Source organism: Microcaecilia unicolor, chromosome 8 (assembly GCF_901765095.1).
Source record: "Microcaecilia unicolor chromosome 8, aMicUni1.1, whole genome shotgun sequence".
NCBI lineage: Eukaryota > Metazoa > Chordata > Amphibia > Gymnophiona > Siphonopidae > Microcaecilia > Microcaecilia unicolor.
Window position 1 is genome coordinate 162,537,843 of NC_044038.1, and position 27,443 is coordinate 162,565,285.

The 27,443-nt window shown below is 41.5% G+C and overlaps 1 protein-coding gene across 4 annotated transcripts in view; it reads right to left on the reverse strand.

Moving 5' to 3' along the window:
• Positions 1-27,443, reverse strand: part of EBF1 (EBF transcription factor 1) — a 557,364-nt gene that overhangs the window by 50,136 nt on the left and 479,785 nt on the right. For all 4 annotated transcript variants that reach the window (XM_030211898.1, XM_030211896.1, XM_030211897.1 and 1 more), the window contains exon 11: positions 12,362-12,450. In XM_030211898.1, coding sequence (XP_030067758.1) covers positions 12,362-12,450 — 89 coding nt within the window. The remainder of the gene's footprint in view (positions 1-12,361; positions 12,451-27,443) is intronic.

A 27,443-nucleotide genomic window follows, 5' to 3' on the forward strand; every position in this document is an offset into this window, starting at 1 on the left:
TATCTAAATTAACGTACAATCAAAAGTGAAGAAGATCTAACATTTACAACAGTTGTAATCAGAGCTCATGTTATAGTCTATTTCAGCCTGGGTCACTCGTGCAATAGTCAAATACATCAAAATACAAGGTAACATTTCATAATATTAAATAAACACATAAACTAAAACTGCCCCCTACCTTCCTGCATCTGCTCCTCCCTCAGTCTGTCACTCTCTTGTGTGCCGAGACCAGGTTTTCGAGTTAACGCAATCACCCAGGTCCCGACACACAGGAGCAGGAAAAAGATAGACCCCAGCACCAGGGCCCCCTTGGAGGCTGGGCTCAGGGAATCTTGTCCTCCTCCCCCCCCCCCATGCTCCTCCTTCTCAGCAGCCCTGCCTGTTTCCAGACTGCTTGAATAAGATCACTACTGGCCTGCAACTGAACTGTATCTTATCTGGCACCACAACAGGGCACAAGAGAGCCACTAAATGGCTGATTTACTAAATTATTATTAGATGAGCTCGCACTGGTTTGAATGAAAGCACAGCCACTGTCTCCTTTCATGGTGTGTTCAAATTGTTCTCTGTTTAAATATTCAGCATGAGGCTAATGTGAACTGATGAGCTGAGACTGCAAACATTCGCTATAAGACATCGGGTTTCATGAGGCCTGTAGAGGTGGAAATGATTTATATTTAAGGATGCCACTGCTGATTTCCATTAGTTTAAGGTCTTCTTAATTAGTCTGGTGTTCAAATATGCTGTTCAGTAATGTAAGGGGCTGAAAAACAGCAATGTAGTTGCTGAGGATCCCTGGAATCCCAAAGACTATAGCCAGGAAGCTTTTCCAGTGAGACAACACAGAATCCATCAGCTGCTGCAGCCATTTCATTTCCACCTAAGGCTTCTCAGATCTCTCCTGATGACCTAGTAGTCAGTTGGACTTTCAGGGTAACCACAATGATACCGGTGAGTTAAACTTGCTGCACACGTATCCCATGTACATTCATTGTTCTGCCCATTTGCAGTCAAGAAATTCTAAATAAACTACAAACTATTGCGGATATTATCAAAACCCGACTGACTGTTGGCAAATACAGTGGTAAGATAAACAAAGCCAGATTTGGAAGGGATTCTGAGTGACTGATTTTGAGTACATGTGTCTCCTCACACGGCATACTGTTGTCATCCTGTAGGTATTTAGGGACTTATCAATACCACGCAGTCTGACAATGTTCAATGCTATCATTAAGCTGCTCAACACGGTTTAACTGCAGGTCTACTTTTTATGTTTATTTATTTATTGCATTTGTATCCCACATTTTCCCACCTATTTGCGGGCTCAGTGTGGCTTACAATACATTGTGAATGATGGAAATACAATTTGTTACAGTACGATTATGGGTTACATTGTGAGGAGTTATGGGAAGACAAAGTCAAACTCAACATATCAATAGGGGAATAGAACGATGGAATATAACAATGGGGAATTGATAGGAATATAGCAATGGGGAATTGATAGGGCGATAAAACAATAGCAAGGGAACATTAGGGTATAACAATTTTATCTGTGGGTAGAGTTTTAAGTGTGGTGAAAATACGGGGGAAGAGAACTCAGAAGAGAGTGTATTGATGCATTTCTATTAGTGTGTATGGACTTCATGTGTTTTGATCCTTGCAGTAAATGTTAAACGTGTTAAAACTAGAAATTCCCCACGGAACTAATGGACCTGCTTTATGGAATTTGTGTGCACTGATATTTGGGCCTACATGGATATGGAAATAATGTCAGTGCTCAATTGCTTCTGGCAGCCTGACATCCGCTAAAGATCTGGTCTTCGTGGCATGCCAAATAGGGAGGTTGTTAGTAGGCAACAGACAGACACACAGGTTGCTTTCATAAGCCTTCCTCCCTTCAGAAAGTAGATCACAATGAAAAATTAGTCAGAAAACACTGAAGAAAACCTATTATATAAAAAAAATAGGCTAGATTTACCGCATAAAGGTCTGTTCTATTTTTATACAGTAACTCATGGCTTCTCAAGTGCTAAATATCGACTTAAGCGGTTATGTTTTAACCAGCTTTAAAATAACTGAAAATATTCAAATTCAGAGCCCGCACAGATTCCAGCTTTGAATATTCGGGAATAATGCCGTTGACGGTGAAGAAAAAAAATTGTCCCCCAATTGTTTTTAAAACAATTCCCTTTTTCCGGTCGGATCCTCTCCGCCCAACCACTTCTTCCAGCTATTGTTTTCTTCTCCCCTAACTGCTGCAGTGATATAGGAACAATAACCCCTCAGCTCCTGCTCTGTTCTGCACTTCCCCATCATGAGTTCACCCCCAATGCCCTTCATAAACAGACATAACTGAGCAAATTCAGGACCCCAAACACATATTTTGACCCATCAGCCCCTTTCCTTGTTTATTTTTCCCTTCGAACTTACCCCTTCAATCCCAAGGATAAACTACAAACCCCAAAGCCTTGCCCTGAATCACATGCACGCAAAATATCTGTATGCGAACAGTGAAGCCAACACCAGCCTTTACTCACCCCACTGTCCAATTCTCTCCCGTTGTGTTCCTGCGCATGCCCATTAATCCCAAACCTAGGCCTAAGCTCAAATCCTGCTTTGATTTGTCAGCCCTGATCCCCAGAGCACACACATCTACAAACATCCCCTGGTGCAGTGGCCCAGACTCAATCCACTCTGCTCCTCCCTTGTGGGCCTTCTGACTAACGCCAGTAAGCACACATGCATGCACGAGTTCTAGCAGCCCATCTCTCTCCTTATCACAGCCCAACTATGTACAAGATCAGCCCAGAACCGGCCCTTTAAGCACAACCAGGTACACATATATCTGCTGCCATCACTTCCTGTCTCAGCCTGGCTCTACCATAGCCATTCGACTCCACCTTCAGTCCTGTTTATTTTTCTTTCTTTCTTTTCTTTTTTTAAATTCTGCCCCTTCCAGCCATGCAGCTAGAGACTCCGAGCCCCATCCCAGATTAAAACACACACACACACATACAGATAGGTAGATAGATATAAATATTACAATAAATGGCCACATATGCATTTAAATGACAGGAATACTGTCATTTACACACCTTCCAGGCGACTCAAACTAGACAGCTCCTTACAGAATTACCCCATTAAAGTTAAACAGTGGTTGTGCTTGGTTTCACTGCCCATGTAGAACTGAGTGCAGGCAAAATTTTAAATCCTCAGCACACCATCCAATATTCAAATCAGTTTATTCCAAATGAACACAGTTACCTCTATGCTGTATTCCGGGAAAGCTTAGCTAATGTGGAGTGGATTTCATGGTGGGCTTTTGCCACAAAGGAAGAGTATGTCCCTAGCCTGCCCCTCTTAGGTGTCAGATAGCTACAGGAAATTTCCGAGAGTACTCAAAGCAGTATCTGAGTGCAAGGACTGTATAAATAACAAACCACTAACAAGTTCCTAAACCTGGTAAGACAGGCCGCTAAAGGCTGTAATGCCAATGCCTTACAACGCATGCTTCATAAAAGATGAATATAAATGCATTAGTTAGATGCGGTGAGGTGAATTAGAAGGTCAGACAGGGCTGGAAGGGCTGAAAAATCACACAACCAATGACTGTAATTACTCTTTTTTTAAAGTCTATTAAGTGGTGTTGTTCTCTCAGGGCTCAGAGGTATAGACCACGAACTACAAGATAAAGTAATGTGTATTTATTACTCCCACTGGATCAATTTACCAGATACTTGCAGCTCCATGGAGCAAAATACACAAATGCAGCCTCCATTACCTTCTCCTCCTCACACTGTGTTTGTGTTTGCTACGCTTGTTGAAAGAACCTGCTCTACCTAGCTAATGCCCTCATTGCTCTGCAATTTTATGGCTAAGTTAAAAGATAATGGAAATGTTCACCTAAGCAAAGCACAGTAGCTGGGGGTTGTGAGAGGAAGCTTAGGTGACTGAACGTAATGAGTATGAAACACTAGCAATTCATCCAGCCCAGAGAGGCAATGCAGAGGATTCCCAAAATGGGACTGCGTGAATGGGACATTTTGACTGCAGTCTGTGAAATTCTACGAGCAGCTCTCTTGTAGGTTTCCCGTTCCCCATTAGAGTAGGAGGAAAATTGCAAACATTGCCATAGCCTCCACAGGATTGGATCTTGTTTGCCGAAAGGAACTACAAATGGCACGTTACGTCTTGTAATAGGAATGCACTAATCATACAGCAACAAGTGTGATAGTGTTCCTCACAGGGGAGACATGTCTATACCTGAACAATTTCACGCATTATCTGGTAAATTGATCCAGTGGGAGTAATAAATATAGAATACCTTATCTTCCTGTGATTGATTCATGCAATGGAACCTTCCACTGCCATCCAACACTCTTGTGACTATTCTTGGAGTAAGGTCTCCTCACTGGGTTGAAATTTAGGGGGAAAGTCATTAAAGTAGACTAAAGACATGTTATTTTAATGTCAATCACAGTTATTAGTAACTATGTCTCATTGCATAAAATGGAACCTGAGCAAAAATTGCATGAGTTATTTTATTTTTGTTACATTTGTACCCTGTGCTTTCCCACTCATGACAGGCTCAATGTGTCAAGCAATGGAGGGTTAAGTGACTTTGTCCAGAGTCACAAGGAGCTGCCTGTGCTGGGAATTGAACTCAGTTCCTCAGCTCCCCAGGGCCAAAGTCCACCACCCTAACCACTAGGCCACTCCTCCACTCTTTTAGTGGTAAAATAACAGTATCCCACTTTGATAACTTACCCCCTTAGTGTGAAGAGTTCAAAGCTGATATTGTGATGTCATAATGCCTCACTCCACCAATGCCCAAGAGTCAACCTCAACAGTGATGTCACAATGGCTTGAATATCCTATACTTGGCTCATTCTTATTTCACATAGTAGTGAATGCAATTTCTAGAGACATGTCTTTTTTCTTTAAGGGGATAAGTTATCAATGTGAGCTACCATTAAGACTTATTATATTACTGTTAACTCCAGTTATTAGTAACTATGTCTCATTGTATAAAATGGGACCTGTGCTAAAGTAGCAGAACACCGGATTCCCATTTCCTCCTACGTCAGGTTTAAGCTGCTAGTTCTTACATTTAACGGTTGCTTACTCTCTGCTCCTGCCTATATAGCAAGCTCCTCATCCCCTACTCTCTGGGTCACCCTCTTCGCTCAGCATGTGAGAATCTATTGTGTCTTCCTTCCATTTCTTCTCTACTTCTCACCATCTCCTGAGAGACTACCTTTGGTTACCTTGGTCCAAAGCTGTTAAACTCCTTCCCTCCTCCCTTAGATCTGTTCCTTCTGTCTGCATCTTCAAAGATCTCCTGAAAGCCTTCCTCTTCTCTGAGGCCTTCAGCTCCAGGCAATCCTGACCTCTCATATCTTCTTCTGCTCTTTCTGTTTTGCCTATCTCTTTCCTACCCTAGTAGAATTTTATTGTCTGTAAACCACATAGTAACATAGTAACATACATAGAGGGGAATAATCGAACAGCGCCGGTGATGTATTTTAGCGGTGCTGCAAACAGCTGGCCAGACCTGTATTTTCAAAAAAGATGGCCGGCCATTATTTTGTTTTGCTAATTAACTGTTCCGGCCAGCCAAATGCCTTGGATTTGGCCGGGGTTTGAGATGGCTGGCTTCGTTTTTTAGCGATAATGGAAAGTTATGTCGGCCATCTCAAACCCCGGCCAAATCCAAGGCATTTGGCCATGGGAGGAGCCAGCATTTTTAGTGCACTGGCCCCCCTGACATGGCAGGACACCAACCGGGCTCTCTAGGGGTCACTGCGGTGGACTTCAGAAAAGCTCCCACATGCATAGCTCCCTTACTTTGGGAGCTGAGCTCCCAACCCCCCCAAAACCCACTACCCACAAATGTACTGCACCCACTAAAACTGCTCCAGGGACCTGCATACAGCCTCTAGGAGTTATTGCTGCTGTATAACTTTGGCACACCAGTTGACACCTGAAGACTAATCTCTTTGAAAAAGTCCTTTATTTGAATAAGCACGTTTACTCACAGTTAACTGCAGATCAGAGGTTGTGCCCCACCGGCAAAGAGTCCCCTGGTACTAAGATAAGCAGTAGGTCAGAGCTGGCACAATGGTGTTACAATGCCCTCTTTCAGCACCATTCAAGGTAAGAACTACGTTCTCTAACGTGGGTAACACAGGAAAGGGAACTAAAACTGGCTTACAAAAATGGCCACTACCGCATGGACTACAACAGGAAACAAAACAGGGCACACTCTGACCCAGTAAGCAGGGGGAAAGCACCAGGGGAGTAGAGCCTACCAACTACCAATACCTACACCCACCACAATGCATTGCTGATGTGACTCTGCAGTGCATATAACAGAAAAGGTGTCACACTCACCCCAGAGCCACATCTCAAGCAGGAAAAGGCTGTCAGAGGACAGAACACATTCTGCTGTCATGGAGGTGGGTACGGCATTTGAGGCTGGCATACAGGCTGGAAAAAAAGTGTTTAAAGTGGGGTTTTTTTGGTGGGAGGGGGTTAGTGACCACTGAGGGAGTACGGGGAGGTCATCCCTGCTTCCTTCTGGTGGTCATGTGGTCAGTTTGGGCACCTTTTTGAGGCTTGATCATGAAAATAAAAGGACCAAGTAAACCCGGCGAAATACTGCTTAACACCGTATTTTTTTTCCATTATCGGAGAAAGCCGGCTATCTGGTAGCCACGCCCATACCCGCCCATATCCCACCTTCGCTTCACCGCCGACACTCCCCTTTGAACTTTCGCTGGCGAGTCGACGGGAAAGCGGCGATGCTGTCAAAAAAAGCAGCTTCCGATTATACCGATTTTGCCGCTTTTCCGAGATCGCCGGCCATCTCCCGATTTGTGTCAGGAAATGGCCGGCGATCAATTTCGATTATGAGCTGGATAGTAACATAGTAGATGACGGCAGAAAAAGACCTGCACGGTCCATCCAGTATGCCCAACAAGATAAGCTCATATGTGCTACTTTTTGTGTATACCCTACTTTGATTTGTACCTGTCCTCTTCAGGGCACAGACTACATAGTCACCATTAATGGCTCTCTTCGTGGTATATCAAGCATTGCAAATAAATAAATAAATAAATAAATAAATAATATGTCTTAAAGGAAGCCCACATCTATATATATAAAAGGCACCACTGAAGCCTCCAGCCGGAAGTGTGAAGCGCCAGAGATATCCGGTTTCCCCATGAGTGAAGGAAAACAGCACAGCAGGAAATCCCACGAAACAGTGAAGAACTCAGAGGGGGGAGGGGAGAGAGATGCCCTCACTCTCTCTGTAACAAAAACACAGAACAGCAGGAAACAACACTGAAGGACTGGACTCGGAGGGGGGAGGGGGAGGGAGAGAGGGCAGAGGGCAGGGACACACACACACTCCCACATGCACACTCTGAAGAAAACCTTGCTAGCCCCCGTTTCATTTGCATCAGAAACGGGATTTTTTTTACTAGTTGGTACTAAGCCTCATAGTTTTTTGTTCCTATATAGTATGGTAGTATAATAGATTTCTTTCTATGTAATCTATCTATATAATTTGTACCTCCAACATTCTCTGGCTGGCTGGGTTTGTAACATCCTGATGTCAGCAAGCTTCCAGCGTTCTCTTCCCTCTCACTGTCCCGCCATCGCGTAAAGATGTAATGACATCAGAGGGCAGAACAGTGAGAGGGAAGGGAACGCTGGAGGCGAGCTGATGTCAGGATGTTCTGAACAAAAGCAAGTGAAGGCAAGTAGGTAACGGAATGCTGCGCTGGAGGAGAGGACAGAATCGCGGGACATTGAGGGGAGGGGAGGGCAGGGCAGAGGAGAATCGATGGACATGGATGGGATGGGAGGAGAGGAGAAAATCGTGAGACATGGATGGGAGGGCAGGGAAGAGGAGAATCGTTGCACATGGAGGGGAAGGCAGGGCAGAGGAAAATCACTGGACATGGAGAGGAGGCCAAGGGGAGGTCAGAATCGTGGGACACAGAGGGGAGGGGAGGGAAGAATTGCTGGACATGGAGGGGAGGGCAGGGGAGAGAGGAAAAATCGCTTATACGAGAGCTTTCCTAGGGCCCATTTCATTTTGGACGAAACAGGCTTGATTCCACTAGTTTCTTATATTTGATGCTATGGGTTAGCTTCTTTCCAAAGGGAACAAAGGCTTATAGTGAATGTACCTCTATTAACTTTTGTGTTTGGTGTCCTGTCCATAGCAAACTTTCAGGACTTGTCTAGAGCCTTAGCTTTGTCTGTATTTCCATCAGTCTTACTGCCCTGCTGACCCATTAATCTGGGGCAGGAGAATGCCTTTTTGGTTGAGGGAACCAAATCAATCAACTTCTGCCCCTGCACAACCTGCTGTTAGCTCCACTTCTCTATTCCTCTCTGTTTCCTTCCTTCATTGTGCCTCCTTCCCGTCTATCTCTATTTCTCCCCTGGCCTCAACTGTTCTCTCATTGTCCCCTTGACCCTAATCTGTTTACTCTTTTTTTATTTGGGGGGAGCTGATTTTACTGATCGGTGGTGGGACGGGACATAAAAAATAGAGGTAGAGCACAAGAAAGGGAAGAGATTTTGGATGAGGAAGATGACAGAAGGATTCCAAGGAGGTGTACTGGTAATTGCAGCAGCTAATAACCGTATTCAGTAAACTATAGCCCAGAGAAAGCATTCACCTATTATAGCAATTATCTGGACCCGTTTGTGTCTAGGGGATTCACTACAGGAGAAGGAAACAACACATAACCCAAGTTCTTTGTCTCAATGGTAATTTCCAAAGAAGCAATGCCAACATGTAATATATATATATTATTTATTATTTAATTCTTAGTGGAAAAAGCAAGCAAACACACAATAAATACTGGAATAATACCAAGGATACATATATGCCTCACTGAGGATTACACCAAATAGAAATCTGTATATATATTTATATATCTGTCAGTGCTAAGAATTATATCTGAGAACTACAAGCCAACTATATCCAGCTATATAACCATGCCTATGAATCCAGACCAGTCTATGGCAAGAGAAATAATCTGACTTCCTCAAACTGCAGGAATGAACCCCAGCTTCTCACCCTGAGACACTTGCTTTATGGCTGACCTCTGGTAGACACAGGGTCCTGTTTCCAGTTCCAGCTGAGAGTGAGCTTATCAGGATGAAGGTGACAGTTTATCTTCGCTAGCCTAGGCATTTAGTCCTTAGCCCAGATAGGCAGCCATGATTCTTAGCTTACGTCCCTGTAACAAGATTGTACAGGAAGGTTCAGGGCATTGGCACTATGAGACAGTATCTTTCCAGAGTTATTCGTGGAGCATATAATCTGGTCAGTGCCAAGCAGAATTCTCCTCTCTTTGTCTTCCAAATGTTCTGTGCAGACCTCGGCCCACTGTCCTCAGGAGACTCTTATGGCCCAATCAGAACACGCATTCCTGAAATCCAGGCCTTCTAAGACAAAGAAGTCCAGTGTTGATCCAGACACTCTCCCTGAGACTGTTGGCACCTCCAAAACTAGTGTTATCACATACTTGGGGTTATAAATCTGTCCGGTAACCAGCTTCACCTCCAGTGCAGATGAAGTGCAGATGTTCTCTGTGCTAATAGTGTCCTGGTCAGCAAGTACTGTCCAAGGGCTGATAGAGAAACAGGAAATGTCCAAGCATCCATCATAATCTTGTTCACACAGATGATTCAGGTTCAGGCCTGTATGTGCACATAGGCCTCAGTTGCACACAAGGTGACACAACTGGGACACCTCTACAGAGGAATGCAGAGGCATTGGAAAAGAGGAGAAGAGCAGGGGAAAGGGAAGGTTGATAAGAGAAGCTGGAGAAGAGGGAATTCAGGAGGAAAAAGTGGATCCATGTACAGTCTTCCACCTAGTACCAATCCTTTTACTTAAATGCACACATCTCATATGATTTCTTCACTCATTCCTCTCTTACTTCCTCCAATCGCCTCACTTCCATGCCCCATCCCCTCATTCACCCCTCCTGAGCCCCATATCTCGTCAATGAATCACATATTCAACCCACATCCTCTCATATTCCCTCGCATCCCTTGCTTCTCCCTGAGACTCATTCCCCCTATGACTGCCATCTTTTTATTCCATCACACACACATTCCACAACCCCTCTTATTAACTACCACACAGCTCACACTCTCTCGGACATGTTCACCTATCTTAAGTACTGCCTCATTGTCAATGCAATATCCCTACCTCATTCCATCCATTGACAGGTGGGTCATTTCCTCTTTCCTTGCATGTGGGTTGGATTTCATATTTATAAATTGCACAATTTAAAGTACAGCCATGCAACACCCTAGGCCATGAGCAGAAGAAAAGGAAGTGATGTGAAGAGCCAGTGTTGCTGCTGGTAGATTAGGAAACCTAGATCAGCAGCTAGACTCTGGAATTCGTTGCCGGAGAATGTGGTAAAGGCGGTTAGCTTAGCGGAGTTTAAAAAAGGTTTGGATGGCTTCCTAAAGAAAAAGTCCATAGACCATTATTAAATGGACTTGGGGAAAATCCACTATTTCGGGGATAAGCAGTATAGAATGTTTTGTACTTTTTTGGGATCTTGCCAGGTATTTGTGACCTGGATTGGCCACTGTTGGAAACAGGGTGCTGGGCTTGATGGACCTTTTGTCTTTCCCAGTACGGTAATACTTATGTACTTATGTAGCTGTTGGGGAGGGGCAAGATGTGTTAGTTGCCGACATGCTGCTCAACGCAGGCTAATCTCTTGTCACAGGAACCTAATTGTGTGGCCAGAATCAGTAGCTCTTCCCATGGCCACAGAATTACAGGGGACTAGGCTGCAGCTAATTGATACGCTGCCTTGTCCATAAAGTGTCCCATTCTGACGCCTACATGTATGAATATCATCACAAATTCACTTTTATATTTTAACTGCGAGAGAGCAGATGATTCTAACTACACTAACAAATTTATTTCAGCAAGCTGTAATCCTCCAGCTCCTAATCTTGCTACATCTCACATCACATCACTTGTGCTAGTGAGGAGTCATCCTACCTAATGAGGAATGCCTTATGAACTACCATATTAAAGACCATTTGTAAGAGAAACAAAAATGGCCAGCATTAAACTTTTCAGCTCTAAGGACCTTACAGGTCCAAAGAAAACAGAATTCTTTGCAGGCTGTGAAGCCTACTGTGAACCAATGTAGGAATACTTCAAAGGCACTGCCTCACACTTCTGAAGAAAGGACCTTTGTAATCTTGAACTGCTGAACATCTTTGGATTTTTTTTTAAATATTTGCCCAGCAAAGAATCTATTATAGCTAAAACATTTTCATGCAAAAGCTATTCTGTTAATATGTTTCTCTATAGAGTTTAATCTTATTTTTGAGACCAGGAAATCATGAAAATGTGTCCTTTCTTGCATTCACAAATTCTTCCTCTCTATGGGGCCCTTTTACTAAGCTGCGGTAAGCACCAGCGCGTGATTACTGCAGTAAAAAAGTGCTTACTGTGGTAATTTTGTACTCTGTGTGAACTTCCCACAAGCTAAAAAATACACTTTTGTTTAGTGCTGGGGGCAGGTCAGGGGGGCAAATAGCAGGCATGTTCTGTGCCACATGCTAACCGATTAGTGCGTGGTTAGGTTGTGAGCCCTTACCACCTACAAAATGGTGGCAGTAGGGGCTCATGCGCTGATGGGAAATTTAGCCTATGACCATTAATACAGAAAAAAGAATTTTCAGCCTTTTTACTGCTGCGGTAAAAATGGCCTCAGCATGTGGGAAAGACCCACCTTTTACTGCAGTTTGGTAAAAGAGACCCTTTGTTTCCTTGTTTTGAAATGGCAAATACATGGTAGATTTTGCCATTTTCTACCCTTTGGTGCTGAATTTCTTCAATTTAAGAACAAGGCAAAATATTTTAGAAAATGTGCAAGTACTGGTGAATATTTATGAAAACATTTGCTAAAATTTAAGGGGCCCATATTCAACTCATGGTGGTCATTGTTATCTCAAAAGCTGGCTACCATGGGCTGATTTCGATCCAGATAATCAGCACTGGGCCATATCTGACCTTTATAGAATCCGGAGGATAATATCCACTTCCAGGCCTATCCAGAGAGTGCAGGGCTGGTAAGGCAGCGTGATCTGTTTATGTGCCGCTGGCTTTGGGATTCCACCATTTTGGTATCCTCTTTCCTATGTTATGTTACTGCATGAAAGTCAGGTTTGAGTTTATTAAACAACAACAGGACAGAAGCTGAAGAAGTCAATCTGACAACTAATATTCTGACAGTAGGTGGTCAAGTGATTGGAACTGAGTAGCTTATTTTACAAATGGTTGACTTACCTTTGGCAAGCGCTCAGGGTCCCCAGGATGTCTTGGAATAACCTTCTGTAGCCTCTGGAAGCCATAGTCGATGGTGGGTTCATTCAACGCTGAAATAAAGAACAATTATAATCAATAATCCGAGTCACTTTTCCAACTTGACCAGCTTTATTTTAAGTAAGATTTTTTTGTTATGTAGCTGAAATTAACTTTGGCTGTGAAAGGCCTTGTCTTTAAAAGCTATTTAATCCTGGATGGAAGAGACTAATTTGAAGAAAAACAACCTTGTACTCAAGTGCCTGAGAAAAGATAGTAAGAGCTGCTCTGAGTTCTGAGGCTTTTGTAAACAGTCCTCACTAGAGAAACACAAGGCCTTGAAAAAAAAATCATTTGATAGCCGCTTATCATTAAATGCCAACAAAACCCATTCGCTTTGAATGGGCTCTGTCGGCATTGCTGCGCAGGAACTGCTAGTGTGGCTTGATAAAAGAAGCCCTGAGTGTTTCATGTTTCTCATTTTCATGTTTCAAGGCAAGGGACTATTGATGGGAAGAAGAAACATAGAATGCAAAGATACTTTTCATATTTCGCAGTGCTGCTCTTCGAGGTTAACAGTTTGCTCCATTTTAAAAACTTTATTTTACTGATGGGCTAAGGTTGCAAGCGATGTGACCACATCACACCATTTTTGCAAAAACATTGGCTACCAGTACAATACAGGGCTAAATTTAAAACCCTATGTCTGATCTTCAAGGCCCTGAAAGGAAATGGCCCTGAGTATCTAAAGAATAGGATGATCCTCCACACACCGCCAAGGACACTAAGGTCCTCCCAAGGACTTTCACTAACTACACCCTCTCCAAAAGACATTACACAATGTGATACCCGCAAGTGAGCCTTCTCCAGAGAAGCCCCCACACTCCGGAATGCATTGCCTGAAAGGCTCCGCTTAACACAAGACTATCTCTACTTCAGGAAGCAGGTGAAAGCTTGGCTCTTCAACCAAGCCTTTAATGGAAGAAGTAACTAACTTGTTAGTCTCACTCACATACACAAGGAGTGACTCGGACTGCACATACTGCAGTGGGATATGTTTATCCACACCTCCACTTGCAACTTTCTTCAAATCAGTCACCTTACTTTCTAATTCTTCCTACTTTCTTACCCATCTATATGTTACAACTTTGCCTTACCCTTCACTACCAATTATAATGTTCTATTACATATTGTGTTGGCATTGTAAGTAGTATATCATGCCATATTTTGTATTGTTATTTGAATATTTTGACTGCTGTAATTGCCTATTGCTCATGTTTGATCTATTCTTACTGTACACCACCTTGAGTGAACTCCTTCAAAAGGGCGGTAAATAAATCCTAATAAATAAATAATCCAATTTTGGGGGACCTTTGACTAAAGGGTTGGCTCATGGCAACAGGCTTGCTGCATGCAAATCCAGAACACCCGCAGGAGTCCGGTGTAGTTCCCTCCCCCAGTGCACGCCATTTCTGGCACTACAAAAATATTTTCTATTTTTGTACCGCCTGGTCTAGCATGGGAGCCCTTACCGCCACCTCAATGGGTGGCGGTAAGTGCTCCCCCCCTGAAATGGATGCACGGTACGTGGTTCACTTACCGCACGGCCATTTCTTTTTGAGAAAAAAAGACAGCCTTTTACCAGCTGCAGTAAAAGAGGGCTCAGTGTGTGTCAAAAACACGCACTGATGCAAGCACAGGCCCCCTTTGACAACATCTCAGTAAAAGGACCCCTTAAGTTCCACCCAACTGTATGTATGGAGCAATGAGCTCAGATGTCCATACGAAAAGCAATATCAGAAGCCCATGCACAGTGAGCTAGAACTAAGCCTGTCCTGAAAAAAAGACCTCAAGTTAGGGATTTTAGGGAAGTTAGGGTAAGAATGTTCATTTCATTGGGTCTTTTTTCTCAATTTAAGACATTTTTGACTTTCAATTCACACGTTTATTTTGTTTTACATTAAAAAAAATTATTCAACTTATGTTAAATTAATTTGGTATGCACTAAGGGACCCTTTAATTAATTAATTAATTAATTAATGACATTTATACCTCACATTTTCCCATACAATTTTGAGTTCAGTGTGGCTAACAAGCTAAAAAAGAAGTCATTACAAAATATGAAACAAAATACATAAACCCACACATATCAATAAGGAAAGAATAACAAATATATATGAAGAATTCAATAACAAAGCATCATGGGAAGAATAGAAGGGGGAGATTAGGCACCCAGATGAATTGACAGAAATGTTTTGAAAAAGAAAAGATTTCAAAAACTTATGAAAAACCAAATAATCAAGTTGGGATTCAGCAAAGAATTCCACCATTTAGTACCTTGGTATGAAAAAGTAGCTGAATATATAGATTTATAAACTACTTTCTTACGGGTAGGAAAAAGAAGACATAGGTAGTCGCTTGCACCAAAGATTGAATTGCGAGAAGGCAAAGTAACAGGGGCCAACATATAGTCAAGGGGCAACACCAGACAAAATCCGAAATATGAGAGCGCAGAGTTTGAATACAATCCTGGCCCTAATGGGAAGCCAATGCAAATGTATCAACACAGGAGTAGCCCTCTCAAAGCACACGGTGGGGGTCCTATTACTAAGGTGCGTTGAAAAATGGCTTGCTGTAGTGTAGGTACAGGTTTTGGGCGCGCTTCGATCCATTTTTCATCTCGCCTGTAAAAAAGGCCATTTTTAAATTTTTGCCCAAAACGGATGTGCGACAAAATCAAAATTGCCACGCGTCCATTTTGAGTCTGTGACCGTACCACCATCCATTGACCTAGTGGCAAAGTCTCACACAGTAACTGGGCGGTAATGACCTATGTGCATCAAATGCCACTTGGCGCACGTCCAATACAAGTGTCTGAAAATAAAAATTATTTTTCAGCCACGCATATCGGATGCGCGCCAAAAATGAAATTACCACAAGAACCACGTGGTAGTCGGGCGGTAACTCCATTTTGGCGTGTGTTGGGTGCGAGTACATGCTTCCGTGGCTTAGTAAAAGGACACGTGTGCTTACCACAGCTTAAAATGACATAGTGCAGGGTGCCCTGAGTTTGAATTTGCTTGTCTTTTATTTTTTTATGGTGGCATACACGAGTGAGTAAGCGAATGTGCAGTATGTGCATGTATGTGCGCAGGATATGTCATTAATGATCCTCACCATTGTCTAATGCATGTGTTGCATGTGATCATATTTGTTTATGGTTCAGTCTGTTTGTGTCATTTTAGTATTATTTTAGGCTTTCATTCCAATTAAATATATAATTTTGTTTTTAGGACATAATTTATTTATTTATTTATTTTATTGCTTTTGTATCCCACATTTTCCCACCTATTTGCGGGCTCAGTGTGGCTTACAATACATTGTAACGATGAAAGTACAATAAGTTATTACATGATTATGTGGCTTACAATACATTGTAACGATGGAAGTACAATAAGTTATTACATGATTATGATTACATTATGAGGAGTTGAGTTGAAACAATGTCCAGGTATCAATAAGGGGAAAGAATAATAGTGAAGAGAAAAAGGGTGGGTGTGTTAGAATTATGGGGATAGGTGTAAATAGGAGAATGTGTTAATGCGTTGCCAACAGTGTGTGTGGTCTTCATGTGCTTTGATCCTTTTGATAGATTTTTTCAAAGAGATGAATGAGTCTTTAGTAGTTTGCGGAAGTTGGTTAGTTCATAGGTCGTTCTTAGGTTTCGTGGTAGTTTGTTCCAGAATTGCGTGCTCATATAGGTTGATGCGTGCATCACTTTGTATTTTATGCCTTTGCAAGTAGGGAAGTGGAAGTTAAGGAAAGTTCTAGACGATCTTTTGGCATTTCTGGGTGGTAGGTCTATTAAGTCGGACATGTAGGCTGGGGCTTCACCATTAATGATTTTGTGGACTAGTGTGCATACTTTGAAAGTGATGCTTTCCTTGAGTGGGAGCCAGTGTAGCTTCTCTCGTAGTGGTTTTGCAGTTTTGTATTTTGGTTTCCCGAAGATGAGTCTGGCTGCTGTGTTCTGGGCTGTTTGAAGTTTCCTCAGTATTTGCTCTTTGCAGCCTGCATATAGTGAGTTGCAATAGTCAGGATGGCTGAGTATGAGTGATTGCACTAGGTTGCGGAAGACGGATCTTGGGAAGAAAGGTCTTATTCTCTTCAGTTTCCACATGGAGTAGAACATCTTTTTGGTTGTGTTGCTAGCGTGGGTTTCGAGTGTTAGATGGCAGTCGATAGTGACTCCAAGGATCTTTAGGGTTTCTGAGATTGGAAGGTTTAGGTTTGGTGTGTTTATTGTGGTGAATTCATTAGTGTTGTATTGGGAGGTGAGTATCAGGCATTGAGTTTTTTCTGCGTTCAATTTCAATCGAAATGCATTAGCCCAGGTGTTCATGATTTGTAAGCTTTGGTTGATTTTGTTAAGGATTTCTTTAGTGTCCTGTTTGAAAGGGATATAAATTGTTACGTCGTCAGCATATATGTATGGGTTGAGGTTGTGGTTTGATAGAAGTTTTGCTAAGGGTGTCATCATCAGATTGAAAATAGTTGGTGAAAGGGGTGATCCTTGAGGTACTCCACATTCTGGTGTCCATGCTGCAGATGTAGTTGAATTTGATGTGACCTGGTATGAACGCAAGGTTAGGAACCCTTTAAACCAATTTAGGACATTGCCTCCGATGCCAAAGTATTCAAGTATATGTAGTAGGATTTCGTGGTCGACCATATCAAAGGCACTTGACATGTCAAATTGTAGTAGGAGTATGTTGTTGCCGGTTGCAATCATTTGTTTGAATTTAGTCATCAGGGTAATTAATACTGTTTCTGTGCTGTGATTTCGATCGGAATCCTGATTGGGTGTCATGCAGTATGGAGAACTTGTTTAGATAGTTTGTGAGTTGTTTTGTTACGACCCCTTCAGTCATTTTGGTTATTAGTGGTATGGATGCTATTGGTCTATAATTAGTTATTTCGCTTGCACTTTTTTTGTGTCTTTGGGTATTGGGGTAAGTAGAATTTTTCCTTTTTCTTTTATTATGGTATCCATTTTTATGCACATATTGTTTTATTTCCATATATTTATATCTATTTATTTGTTTGTTCTAGTTCCCCTGATGCAGCCTTGCTGTGGGCGAAACACAGCCTTGTCGGGCACTGTGTTTTGTTCTAATAAATACATGGTTTGATTCTTTTCCATCCGGTCTGCTTGCTTTTTTTGTCACTATTTTGGATACTGCAGATCATTTGCCCTGTTGTTTCATGGGTGAAATCTGGGTACAGCATGAACAATCACAGATGTAAATGATAGAATACTATCATTTGCATGCGTTTATTAGAAATCTAGGTGCAAATATTTATTTATTTCCACAATTTCTAGGCCGCTCTATTTAAAGTACTAGGCAGTTTATTATTATTATTATTATTAATATTACATTTGTACCCCGCGCTTTCCCACACAATGCAGGCTCAATGCGGCTTACATAGTAATTTGAAATACAAAGTTAACAGAATTTTAATAAAACAATAGTAAAACAATGTAAGGTTGGGCTTCGTAGTGTATGATAAGTCGAGCTAGATAATATATGACTGGGATAAAAGAGGGTAGACAGGATAGGATAGTGTAATTTGGGAGAAAGGGTAAGGAGGAATAAAATTAAGCAGAGATGGAAAGAGAAGGATGGGAGGTTGGTATTTAAGTCAGAATAGAATTGGGGGTGGAGATTAGGTTGGGGCATTTGGGTAGGCTTGCTTAAAGAGATGAGCTTTCAGTATTTTTCTAAAGGGCAAGAAGTCGTTTATTAATCGGATTGGTCTGGGTATAGCGTTCCAAAGCTGGCTGCCCAAAAAGGAGAAACTGGATGCGTAGTAGGTCTTGTATTTAATTCCTCTACAATTGGGAAGGTGTAGGTTAAGATAAGTTTGTGAAGAAATAGATCTGTTTCTTGCAGGGAGGTCGATCAATTCATTCATGTAGCCAGGGGATTCGCCATGGATAATCTTGTGGGTCATTGTGTTGATCTTAAAATTTATTCTTTCTTTGATGGGGAGCCAGTGAAGCTTTGCTCGAAGAGGTGATGCACTTTCAAATTTTGATTTGCCAAAAATAAGTCTGGCAGCCGTGTTTTGGGCAGTTTGGAGTTGTCGTGGATTTCAGATATATTGAATTTAAAGGGGATATATATGGTGACGTCATCGGCGTAAATGAAAGGATTTAGACCATGTTTGGTTAGTATTCTGGCCAAGGGGATCATCATAAGGTTGAAAAGTATCGGGGAGAGTGGAGATCCCTGTGGTACTCCACATTCTGATGACCATGGGGATGATAGATTTGTAGCTCCTTTGACTCGATAGGATATGGTAGTAATAAAGTTATTAATCCAGTTGATAATGTTTCCACCGATCCCAAGTTTGTCCAAGAGTTTGGTAAGGATTGAATGGCCAACCATGTCAAAAGCGCTGGATAAGTCAAATTGTAAGAGGATGATGTTGTATCCGTTTGCTATTTCAAGTTTGAATTTAGAAATTAAGGTTAGAAGAACCATTTCAGTGCTGTGGGCAGGTCGGAAGCCTGGCTGGGACTCGTGGAGGATGGAGAATTTCTGAATATATTCATTAAGTTGTGAGGTCACTCTGTTCTCCAATAATTTGGTGATTAGAGGTATGGATGCAATTGGACGGTAGTTGGTAACGTCATTCACAGGTTTCTTTGTATTCTTTGGGATAGGTGTTAGTAATATGTTACCGTGCTTGGTGGGGAAAGAGCCTTTTTGAAGTAAAAAGTTTAACTGGGAGGTGAGATCGGAGATAAAGCATGAAGGGGTGCTTTTTAGAAGGTAGTTGGGGCAGGGGTCAAGGTGGCATTCGAGGGCATAATTGAACAAAAACGTCTATCTCCATGGGCGTTTATCTCCGAGAACGGGTCCGTGAAGGGGCGGACCGAACCGTATTTTCGAAAAAAATAGACGTCCATGTTTTATTCGACAATTTGTGAGCTGGGCGTTTTTGTTTTTCAGTGATAATGGAAAATGAAAGTGCCCAGCTCAAAAACGAATAAATCCAAGGCATTTGTTCATGGGAGGGGCCAGGAGTCGTAGTGCACTGGTCCCCCTCACATGCCAGGACACCAACCGGGCACCCTAGGGGGCACTTTTACAGAAACAAAAAAAAAAGGTAAAAGAGCTCCCAGGTGCATAGCACCCTTCCCTTGTGTGTTGAGCCCCCCAAATCCCCCTCAAAACCCACTGCCCACAAGTCTACACCATTACTATAGACCTAAGGGGTGAAGGGGGGCACCTACATGTGGATACAGTGGGTTTGGGGGATTTGGACGACTAAGCATTAAGCAGCACAATTGTAACAGGTAGGGGGGGATGGGCCTGGGTCCACCTGCCTGAAGTCCACTGCACCCCCTAACAACTGCTCCAGGGACCTGCATACTGCTGCTAGGGAGGTGGGTATGACATTTGAGGGTGAAAATAAAAAGTTGTGAAACATCATTTTTTGTGGTGGGAGGGGGTTAGTGACCATTGGGGGAGTCAGGGGAGGTCATCCCCGATTCCCTCTGGTGGTAATCTGGTCATTTAGGGCACTTTTTGGGGCCTTATTCGTGAAAAAACAGGGTCCAGGAAAAGTGCCCTAAATTCTAGCTACAAACGCATACTTTTTTTCCATTATCGGCGAAAGGCGCCCATCTCTCCTCGGCCGATAAACCACGCCCCAGTTCCACCTTCGCCACGCCTCCGACACGCCCCGTCAACTTTGTACGCTTCCGCGATGGAGTGCAGTTGAAAACGTCCAAAATCGGCTTTCCATTATACCGATTTATTCGTTTTTGTGAGATAAACGTCTATCTTCCGATTTGGGTCGAAATCTAGGCGTTTTTCTCTTTCAATTATAAGGTGGATTGTGATCTAGAGAGTTTTGATATGGTTATGATGACTTCTTCAGTAGTAAGGGGGGTAAAATTAGTCCAGTAAAGGTCAACAATCCAACATTCATAATAAAGGGAAAGAGGATGGGATTTGATATACTGCCTTTCTGTGGTTACAATTCAAGCGGTTTACTTATTATATACAGGTACTTAACCTCCTGTTTACTAAGCCCCGCGGCAATGCCAACACAGCCCATTCAAAGTGAATGGGCTGTGTCAGCATTAGTGCAGAGCAGGCAATAGTGCAACTTAGTAAATAGGGGGGTTAGTTTGCATCTGGGGCAACGGAGGGTTAAGTGACTTGTCCAGAGTCTCAAAGGAGCTGCAGTGGGAATTGAACCCAGTTCCCTGGTTCTCAGGCTGTTCCACTAATCACTAGGCTATTCCTCCACTAACAAAACACAAAAAAGTAAACTAAATAAACATAAATCTTAATTTGGTAAATAAAACTGGCACAAGTTATAATTTCCAGAATTTCAAATAATCTTTCATGATGCATAACGCTAAGGGAAATGAATTCCACAATTGAGCCCTTTCAACATAAAACATCATTAACCTACATTCCTGAAGTTCAAAGTGATGAAAGGAAGGTACTTCCAATAACAATTTGTCTATAGATCGTAATCTATGGCTAGTGAACAGTCATGCCTAAATCATACTCTCATATATGTGCTGCTACACTAGTCTTAGAATAGGTCTAAAATAGGCACCATTACTGCTTATAGTGGGCATTTTATTATAGACTTAGGGGTAAATTCTATAAATAGTGCCTAAAAATTGGCACCGATAATGTGACGCACTTAGTGCGATTTTATAATGAGTATCCTTCCCTTATAGATTCACGCTTAGCGCTAAGCTGCACCTAAATGTAGGTGGCTGCAATTAGTTATGCTATAAGCAGGCTTAAATACTGGCACCTACGTTAGGTGCCCTTAGGCGTGATTCTGTATCAACATGCATAAAATCCGGGAACACCCCCAGGAATGCCCCTAACTGTGCCCCCCAAATTGTTATGTATGATCGGATTTCGGCGCAATTCATTATAGAATCGGATATGCACCTAAATCCTAATTATTGCCAATTAGTGCTGATTAGCTTATTGTTCAATTAAGTTGTGCACAGTCTTTATAGAATCATGCTAAGTGTGTCTTTAATCGGCGCTGATTTTTCAGGTGCAGTATATAGAATTTGGCACTTAGACTGCAAGTGTGCATAAATTACACCAATTTTCAAAGGAAAGTACATTCATGCTTTCTCTTTGAAAATGATACAATTGAAAATATCCACACATATTTATCCCTGCTATTCAGTGTGCACAACATTTTCATGAAAATCCAAACTATGTGCGTGAGTCCAAACCCTGCCTTAACTCTTCCTTTGAGAATGCCTCTGCTCGGCATGGGTAAATACATGTGCACAGTGGCATTGTGTACCCACTCTGACTGGCTAAAGAAGTTATTCTATAAAGAGGAAGCAACGTTCAAGCATCAGGAATACACATAAATGCCCAGAATAAGGGCACATATGTACCTTAATGCCAATATTCCAATAAGCAGTATTCTATATACAATGGCATTGAAATGCAATGTTGCTTAATTTGAAGGTGGATGTACAAATGGGTGAAGCCAGGATGGAGTGCAGGTGAGGCACACAGTTATGTACATAAATGATAGAATACTATAATTTATGCTTGTTTTCTAAACATTCTCGGCATGAGCATTTACATCAACTTTATGGCTAGTATAAGTGTGTCTAAATTCTATGTGTGTATTTGCCTTGCTATGCTAGTATTCTAGATAGGAAAATAGATATCTACTTTCCTGTACAGCAGAGACCTCTGAGGTGGCCCCTCATCATCATTCTGGCTATTTTTCTGCCTCTTTACCCAAGCTCATGACAGAAAGGGGGAAGAGGATGGATGAAAGAGCCACATAGTTGAAGGACAAGGCGTTTCTCAACAGACAAAGAGAATATATTTGGAAATACCCACCTCCTTGAGGATATACTCAATAAAGCGTTTGAAGGAGGGCTGGTGGGGATGGATGTCATTGGCATACACTGGTTAGCAGTGTTGTGGCCTTGCATGGGAAGATATTTGGTGATTCCCCCTTCCGCTCATTTGGATCCAAAGTGGCCCTGACTTATTTATTTATTTATGTTTGTACATTTATACCCCACGTTTTTCCGACAGTTTTGCAGGCTTAAAGTGACTTACAATGCACTGATAGGCTATTGCCAGGTCAGAGGTGACACAGTTACAATTACATTAGAATTAAATTAGATAGAATCGAAGAAACAGAGAAAATAGATAATAAGGAAAGGTGAAAAAAGTCTAAAAATGGTCCGTAAATATGTTGGTAGGAAGGACTTCAGGTGATATGTTGAAAATAAATTAGTGAAGACCACTGTGTTATAGAATAGGCACAATTTAATAGAACTGCCCTCATATAGTCCAAGCTGTTTTGTGCACATACAAGTGAGGAAGGCAATGTGCAATATGTGTATGTGTGTGTGTATGTGTGTTCATTTGCATGTGTGTGTATGTACATGTGAATGAGGAAAAGAATGTGCAATATGTATGTGTGTGCATGCATGAGTGAGTAAGCGAATGTACAATATATGCATGTGTGTGTGCGAGTGAGGAAAGGACTGTGCAATATGTATGTGTGTGCATGCTTGAGTAAGCAAATGTGCAGTATGTGCATGTGTGTTTGTGAGTGTAAGTGAGGAAAGAAATGTGCAATGTGTATGCGTGTGCATGAATGAGTAAGCAAATGTACAGTTTTTGAATGTGTGTGCGCACGTGCGAGTGAGGATAAGAATGTAAAATGTGTATGCGTGTGCTTGCACGAGTGAGTAAGCAAATGTGCAGTATGTGCATATGTGTGCACGCGTGCGAGTGAGGAAAGGAATGTGTAATGTGTATGTTTGTGCATGCATAATATGTGAATGTGCAGTGTGTGTGTGTATGTGTGTGAGTGAGGAAGGGAATGTGCAGTCTCTGTATGTGTATGGTTCTGCTGCATTCAGTTAAAAGCAGGTGAACTATGGTCCAATACATTCATGACACTGCAAAGTCCCATAATTTGGCAACCAACAGTTCTATCCAGTGTCCTCAATCCCCAGTGACACTCCACACAAGAGGGAGAATTTCTTTTATATTCTAACAGAATAAAATCACTTTATCATTTTATTTTTTTTCATCTTTCTAAAACATGTACAAAGGAAAGGTATTTGTGTACCTTCCATCCAACTATACATTAAAAACAAGTTATCACATACTTCAAGTTAAAGTACATTAAGTACACTGAAATTTGCAAGTGGCACTAAAAGTGAGGCTAACCAAAAAAGAAAAAAAATGGTGGGGGGGGGGGGGGGGGGAGAGAGGAAAACTGTATTAAATTCAAATAGGTCCTAAGGCTAATGGAAGCAATTTTGTCTACCACCCCAAACTGACTGGCCCGCTTTTTAAACTACAGGTATAATAATCTTACGGTTTTAAAAGGACATTTAAATGGAAAGACTGTGAACGTCGTACATAATTATACAAATAGAAGCCCTTAACTTGTCAACTTGTAAATCTAAAAGGCTATCAATCATTCTAAAGAGGAAATAAACCTTAAATTCCTTTGATTGACAGTGCTTACTTTTTATGTAAAAGATTTTTTTTAAAAAGTGTTGTAAAGTGGCCAAGAATCCATTTACAAGAGAACCTTTTTACATAGGTAAAGTAAAAAGCAATAATTATACCTTGGGAAGACAGATGAATCAGACTAAGTACTTTCCCCTCACTTATGTGTTTTAAGTTGCACAGAACTTCAGACAACTTTTTCTTTTTGTGTGTTAAAAGACTTCTAAATTCACTGCTTACCCGCACTGCTAATAGCATGGCATTTTCATTTAAGCTAATGTAATAATTTTTACAAATATGAGATTTAGCCATTTTTTCCTCCTCTCTAAACAAACTCTCAGCTTGTCTCTTGTGTGAATTAACTAAAATTACACCCAGGTGTACAATAGTTGTCTTTCTAGCTACATTAGCTGCATAGCGGATCAGCACAGGCACAATATTTATTATTTGCCACTATTTGGTGAATTACCTTTTTAAGCCCTTGAGAAAGAACTTTCTCTCAAAATAGATTTTACACATCCAAAAGGTGCCTAGATCTTTTGGCTGCAAACCTGAAGGAACTTATGAGTACAATGCTAGGCTTTCAGTACCAGGGATAAAAATAAATAAATAAATCAAAACCACATATTGCTTTTAAGAATAAGCTCCCCTCGTCTGTTATTTGCAACTTTGTTTGCAATAAACATTTCAAGCTTTTCCAGCAGAAGGTTTGGGCTGCAACGCAATGCCAGCCCTTTGAATAATTGAACTGATTCGTTTTAATAAGTGGGCAAGCACAGGGCGCGCTGCTGAAGTGCTCTGCTTTGCTCCAGCGCCAGGGGAGGCTTTCTTATTTCACCTAATGAATCCCTACTGTGTCAGCAGAGTGTCGGTTGTTAATTGAATGGCTGTCTGAAGCTTTCGAAGAGAGGAATTTCTTGCTTCAGCCACGCTGCCAAGCGCGCCCGAGTGATCGACACTTAATATTTGCAATTAAAAGCGCCCGTCCAAATGTCATCTGGAACTCATAGCTTGGGGTATTGGGCAGAGCTGCAAATGGTAATTCAATTAGACATATTTTAACATTATTACTTAAAGGAAAATAAACAGATAGAACATGGAAGAGTTATAAAATGTGCTGGGTGTTTTCATTTACTTCCCTGCTGGGTGGAATTTCTGCCCTTTCTTCCTTACTGTCTGTTTTCCTCTTTGATTATGTCCTGAGACAAAGAACTGGGAGGGTAGCAAACATTTTCCCCAAAAAGTCTTCTTCTTTTTTTTAATTTATTTGTGATGTGGCATGCCCTCAAAAACCTGAAATTGCTTGTTATCCTGAAGAACCTCAAAAAAGTATTCAGATTGTTCGCCACCATGAAGAGCATCAATGGTCTGTAGCTCCAACACCACAGATGCATAAACTTCTTCAACAGAGGTTTTCCCAACAACTCTAAGGACCTGAAAAAATTCTAATGTATAAAATCATGCATGTCCATGTCTTTTAAAGGCAGGTTTCAGAAAGAATGTAGAAATTGGATTTATAGTGTCTGCGTCAGGATGTGTCAATTTCCACTAGCATTTTAGAAAAGGATCTTCCAACCTAGAGCCTTTTCTGGAATACATCGAAGAATGGATGTGTATGTCAGAGGCTGACTGAATGCCAAAACTGGCCCCAAATCCTTTTTTCTGCCTGATTTCGGCTGAAAGGTGATTTTTGGCCATGTTTGTGGTTTCGGCTGAAAACGTTCATGTGTTTTTGGTGAAAGATGAAAATTTATCCTTTGTCCCATTTGCTTTCCTTCCTCCCTCTCCTGAACAGCAGTTGCCCCTCTTCCCGGACTCCCCTGGGCCTATCTTACAGTCCCTGGTGGTCTAGGGGTGTAGTTGGGGCAGGAGCAGTCCCTAGTTACTCCATTCCAGTATTGCTCTCAAAATGGCTGCCATGACTGAGGCATCACTCCTGCCCTGTCTCCAGTACTAGACCACCAGGGTCCCTGGGAGAAGGTAGGAGCATTATTCTCCGTATGCATTTTTTTTGTACTGTGACTGTAATGCAGTTATGACATTGCACAATAGTTTATACGATACAGTGCTCCAAATAAATGCGTTTGATAAAAAATTTTAGCAGGAATTTAAGTCTGTAAATTTGGGATGATAAGCTCTTTAGGAATTAGCCTCTCTGTGGAGTTGTGACATCAGCTATCATGCCAAGTGTGGCGCAAAGTCAGCAACTGTAAAAGCAGTTATCATTAACTGAGGTCCTTGTATGTGGAGGCTACTTTCCTTGCAGATAAAATACGGTCTTTTATTTATTTTTTTATTTGTTGCATTTGCATCCCACACTTTCCCACCTATTTGCCGGCTCAGTGTGGCTTACAATTTTCCGTCATGACTTATGTCATTTCAGAATACATATACAATTGGTAATATATATAGAACATGAATGCTAAATAAACAGTCAGGTAAAAAAGGGAAACTATACAATTGGTATCACATATTGAACATGGATTGAATATTAAAATTAAACAATACGATACAGGGAGAACATAATCCGATTTTTAAGTAAATGATGGTGACTTACAGTTCCAATTATAAGTCATTATGGTATGTCTTATTAAAGTTAAGGCTAACGCCCAGGCAGATGTTTTGCAATACAATGTTTCTCATGATTCTATTCTGGCTTGGATACTGTGGGATTAGCAGAAGAATGCAGACTCCAAGCTCTGAAAGTTCTCAGCGGCCCTCACAGGTTAACAGTGACACAACCAAACTGAGTTTTCGGTTTTGGCCGAAACCAGGTGATGAGTTTTGGCTGAAAGCTTTCAGGCATTTTCGGTGGCAGTTTTGGTTTCAGCTGAAAATGAAAAAAGCAGCTTCGGTCAGTCTCTAGTGTATGTGCTGTCTATGTGCAACAGCAGTATCCATTTTGCAATTGTCAACGTCTAAGATATGAATTGAGTCAACACAACGTGTGTATGTTGGTATTTCAGAATATACATGTTTATGTTTCTCCAAACTGTCATAGAGCCTGATATTATTTACCAATAATTTGTTTTTTTTTTTTGGGTGGGGAGAGAAAAACATGGGGGTGGATTAAGAAGGCTACCTTCTCTAACCTGTCCAGTAGAGCACCACACAACATGAGTACCTTTGTATTACCTATATGTCCTGGGTGTAAATCCCAGCATTGATTTCAGGGGACATAAACATGCAATCCCCTTCTGAAATAGGGAATGCATGTGTATATTTTAACACCAATTAAAACAAACTCAGACCACACCACTAACGATAGACATGTATTTGCTATTTGCACATATATATCCCAGCTATTTAAAATCAGTAGTAATGGAGGTATGCGATATACACGTCTAAATGCAGGTTTATGAACATCAAAACTGTGAATAGAGCTTCTAGAATGACTACCTTAGCATTTATTTATTGCAATCTTCATTCCTGTCAATCCCTTTACTAATAACTTTCATTAATAGCAATAATGCACATTAAACCCTTAATTCTATAAAAGT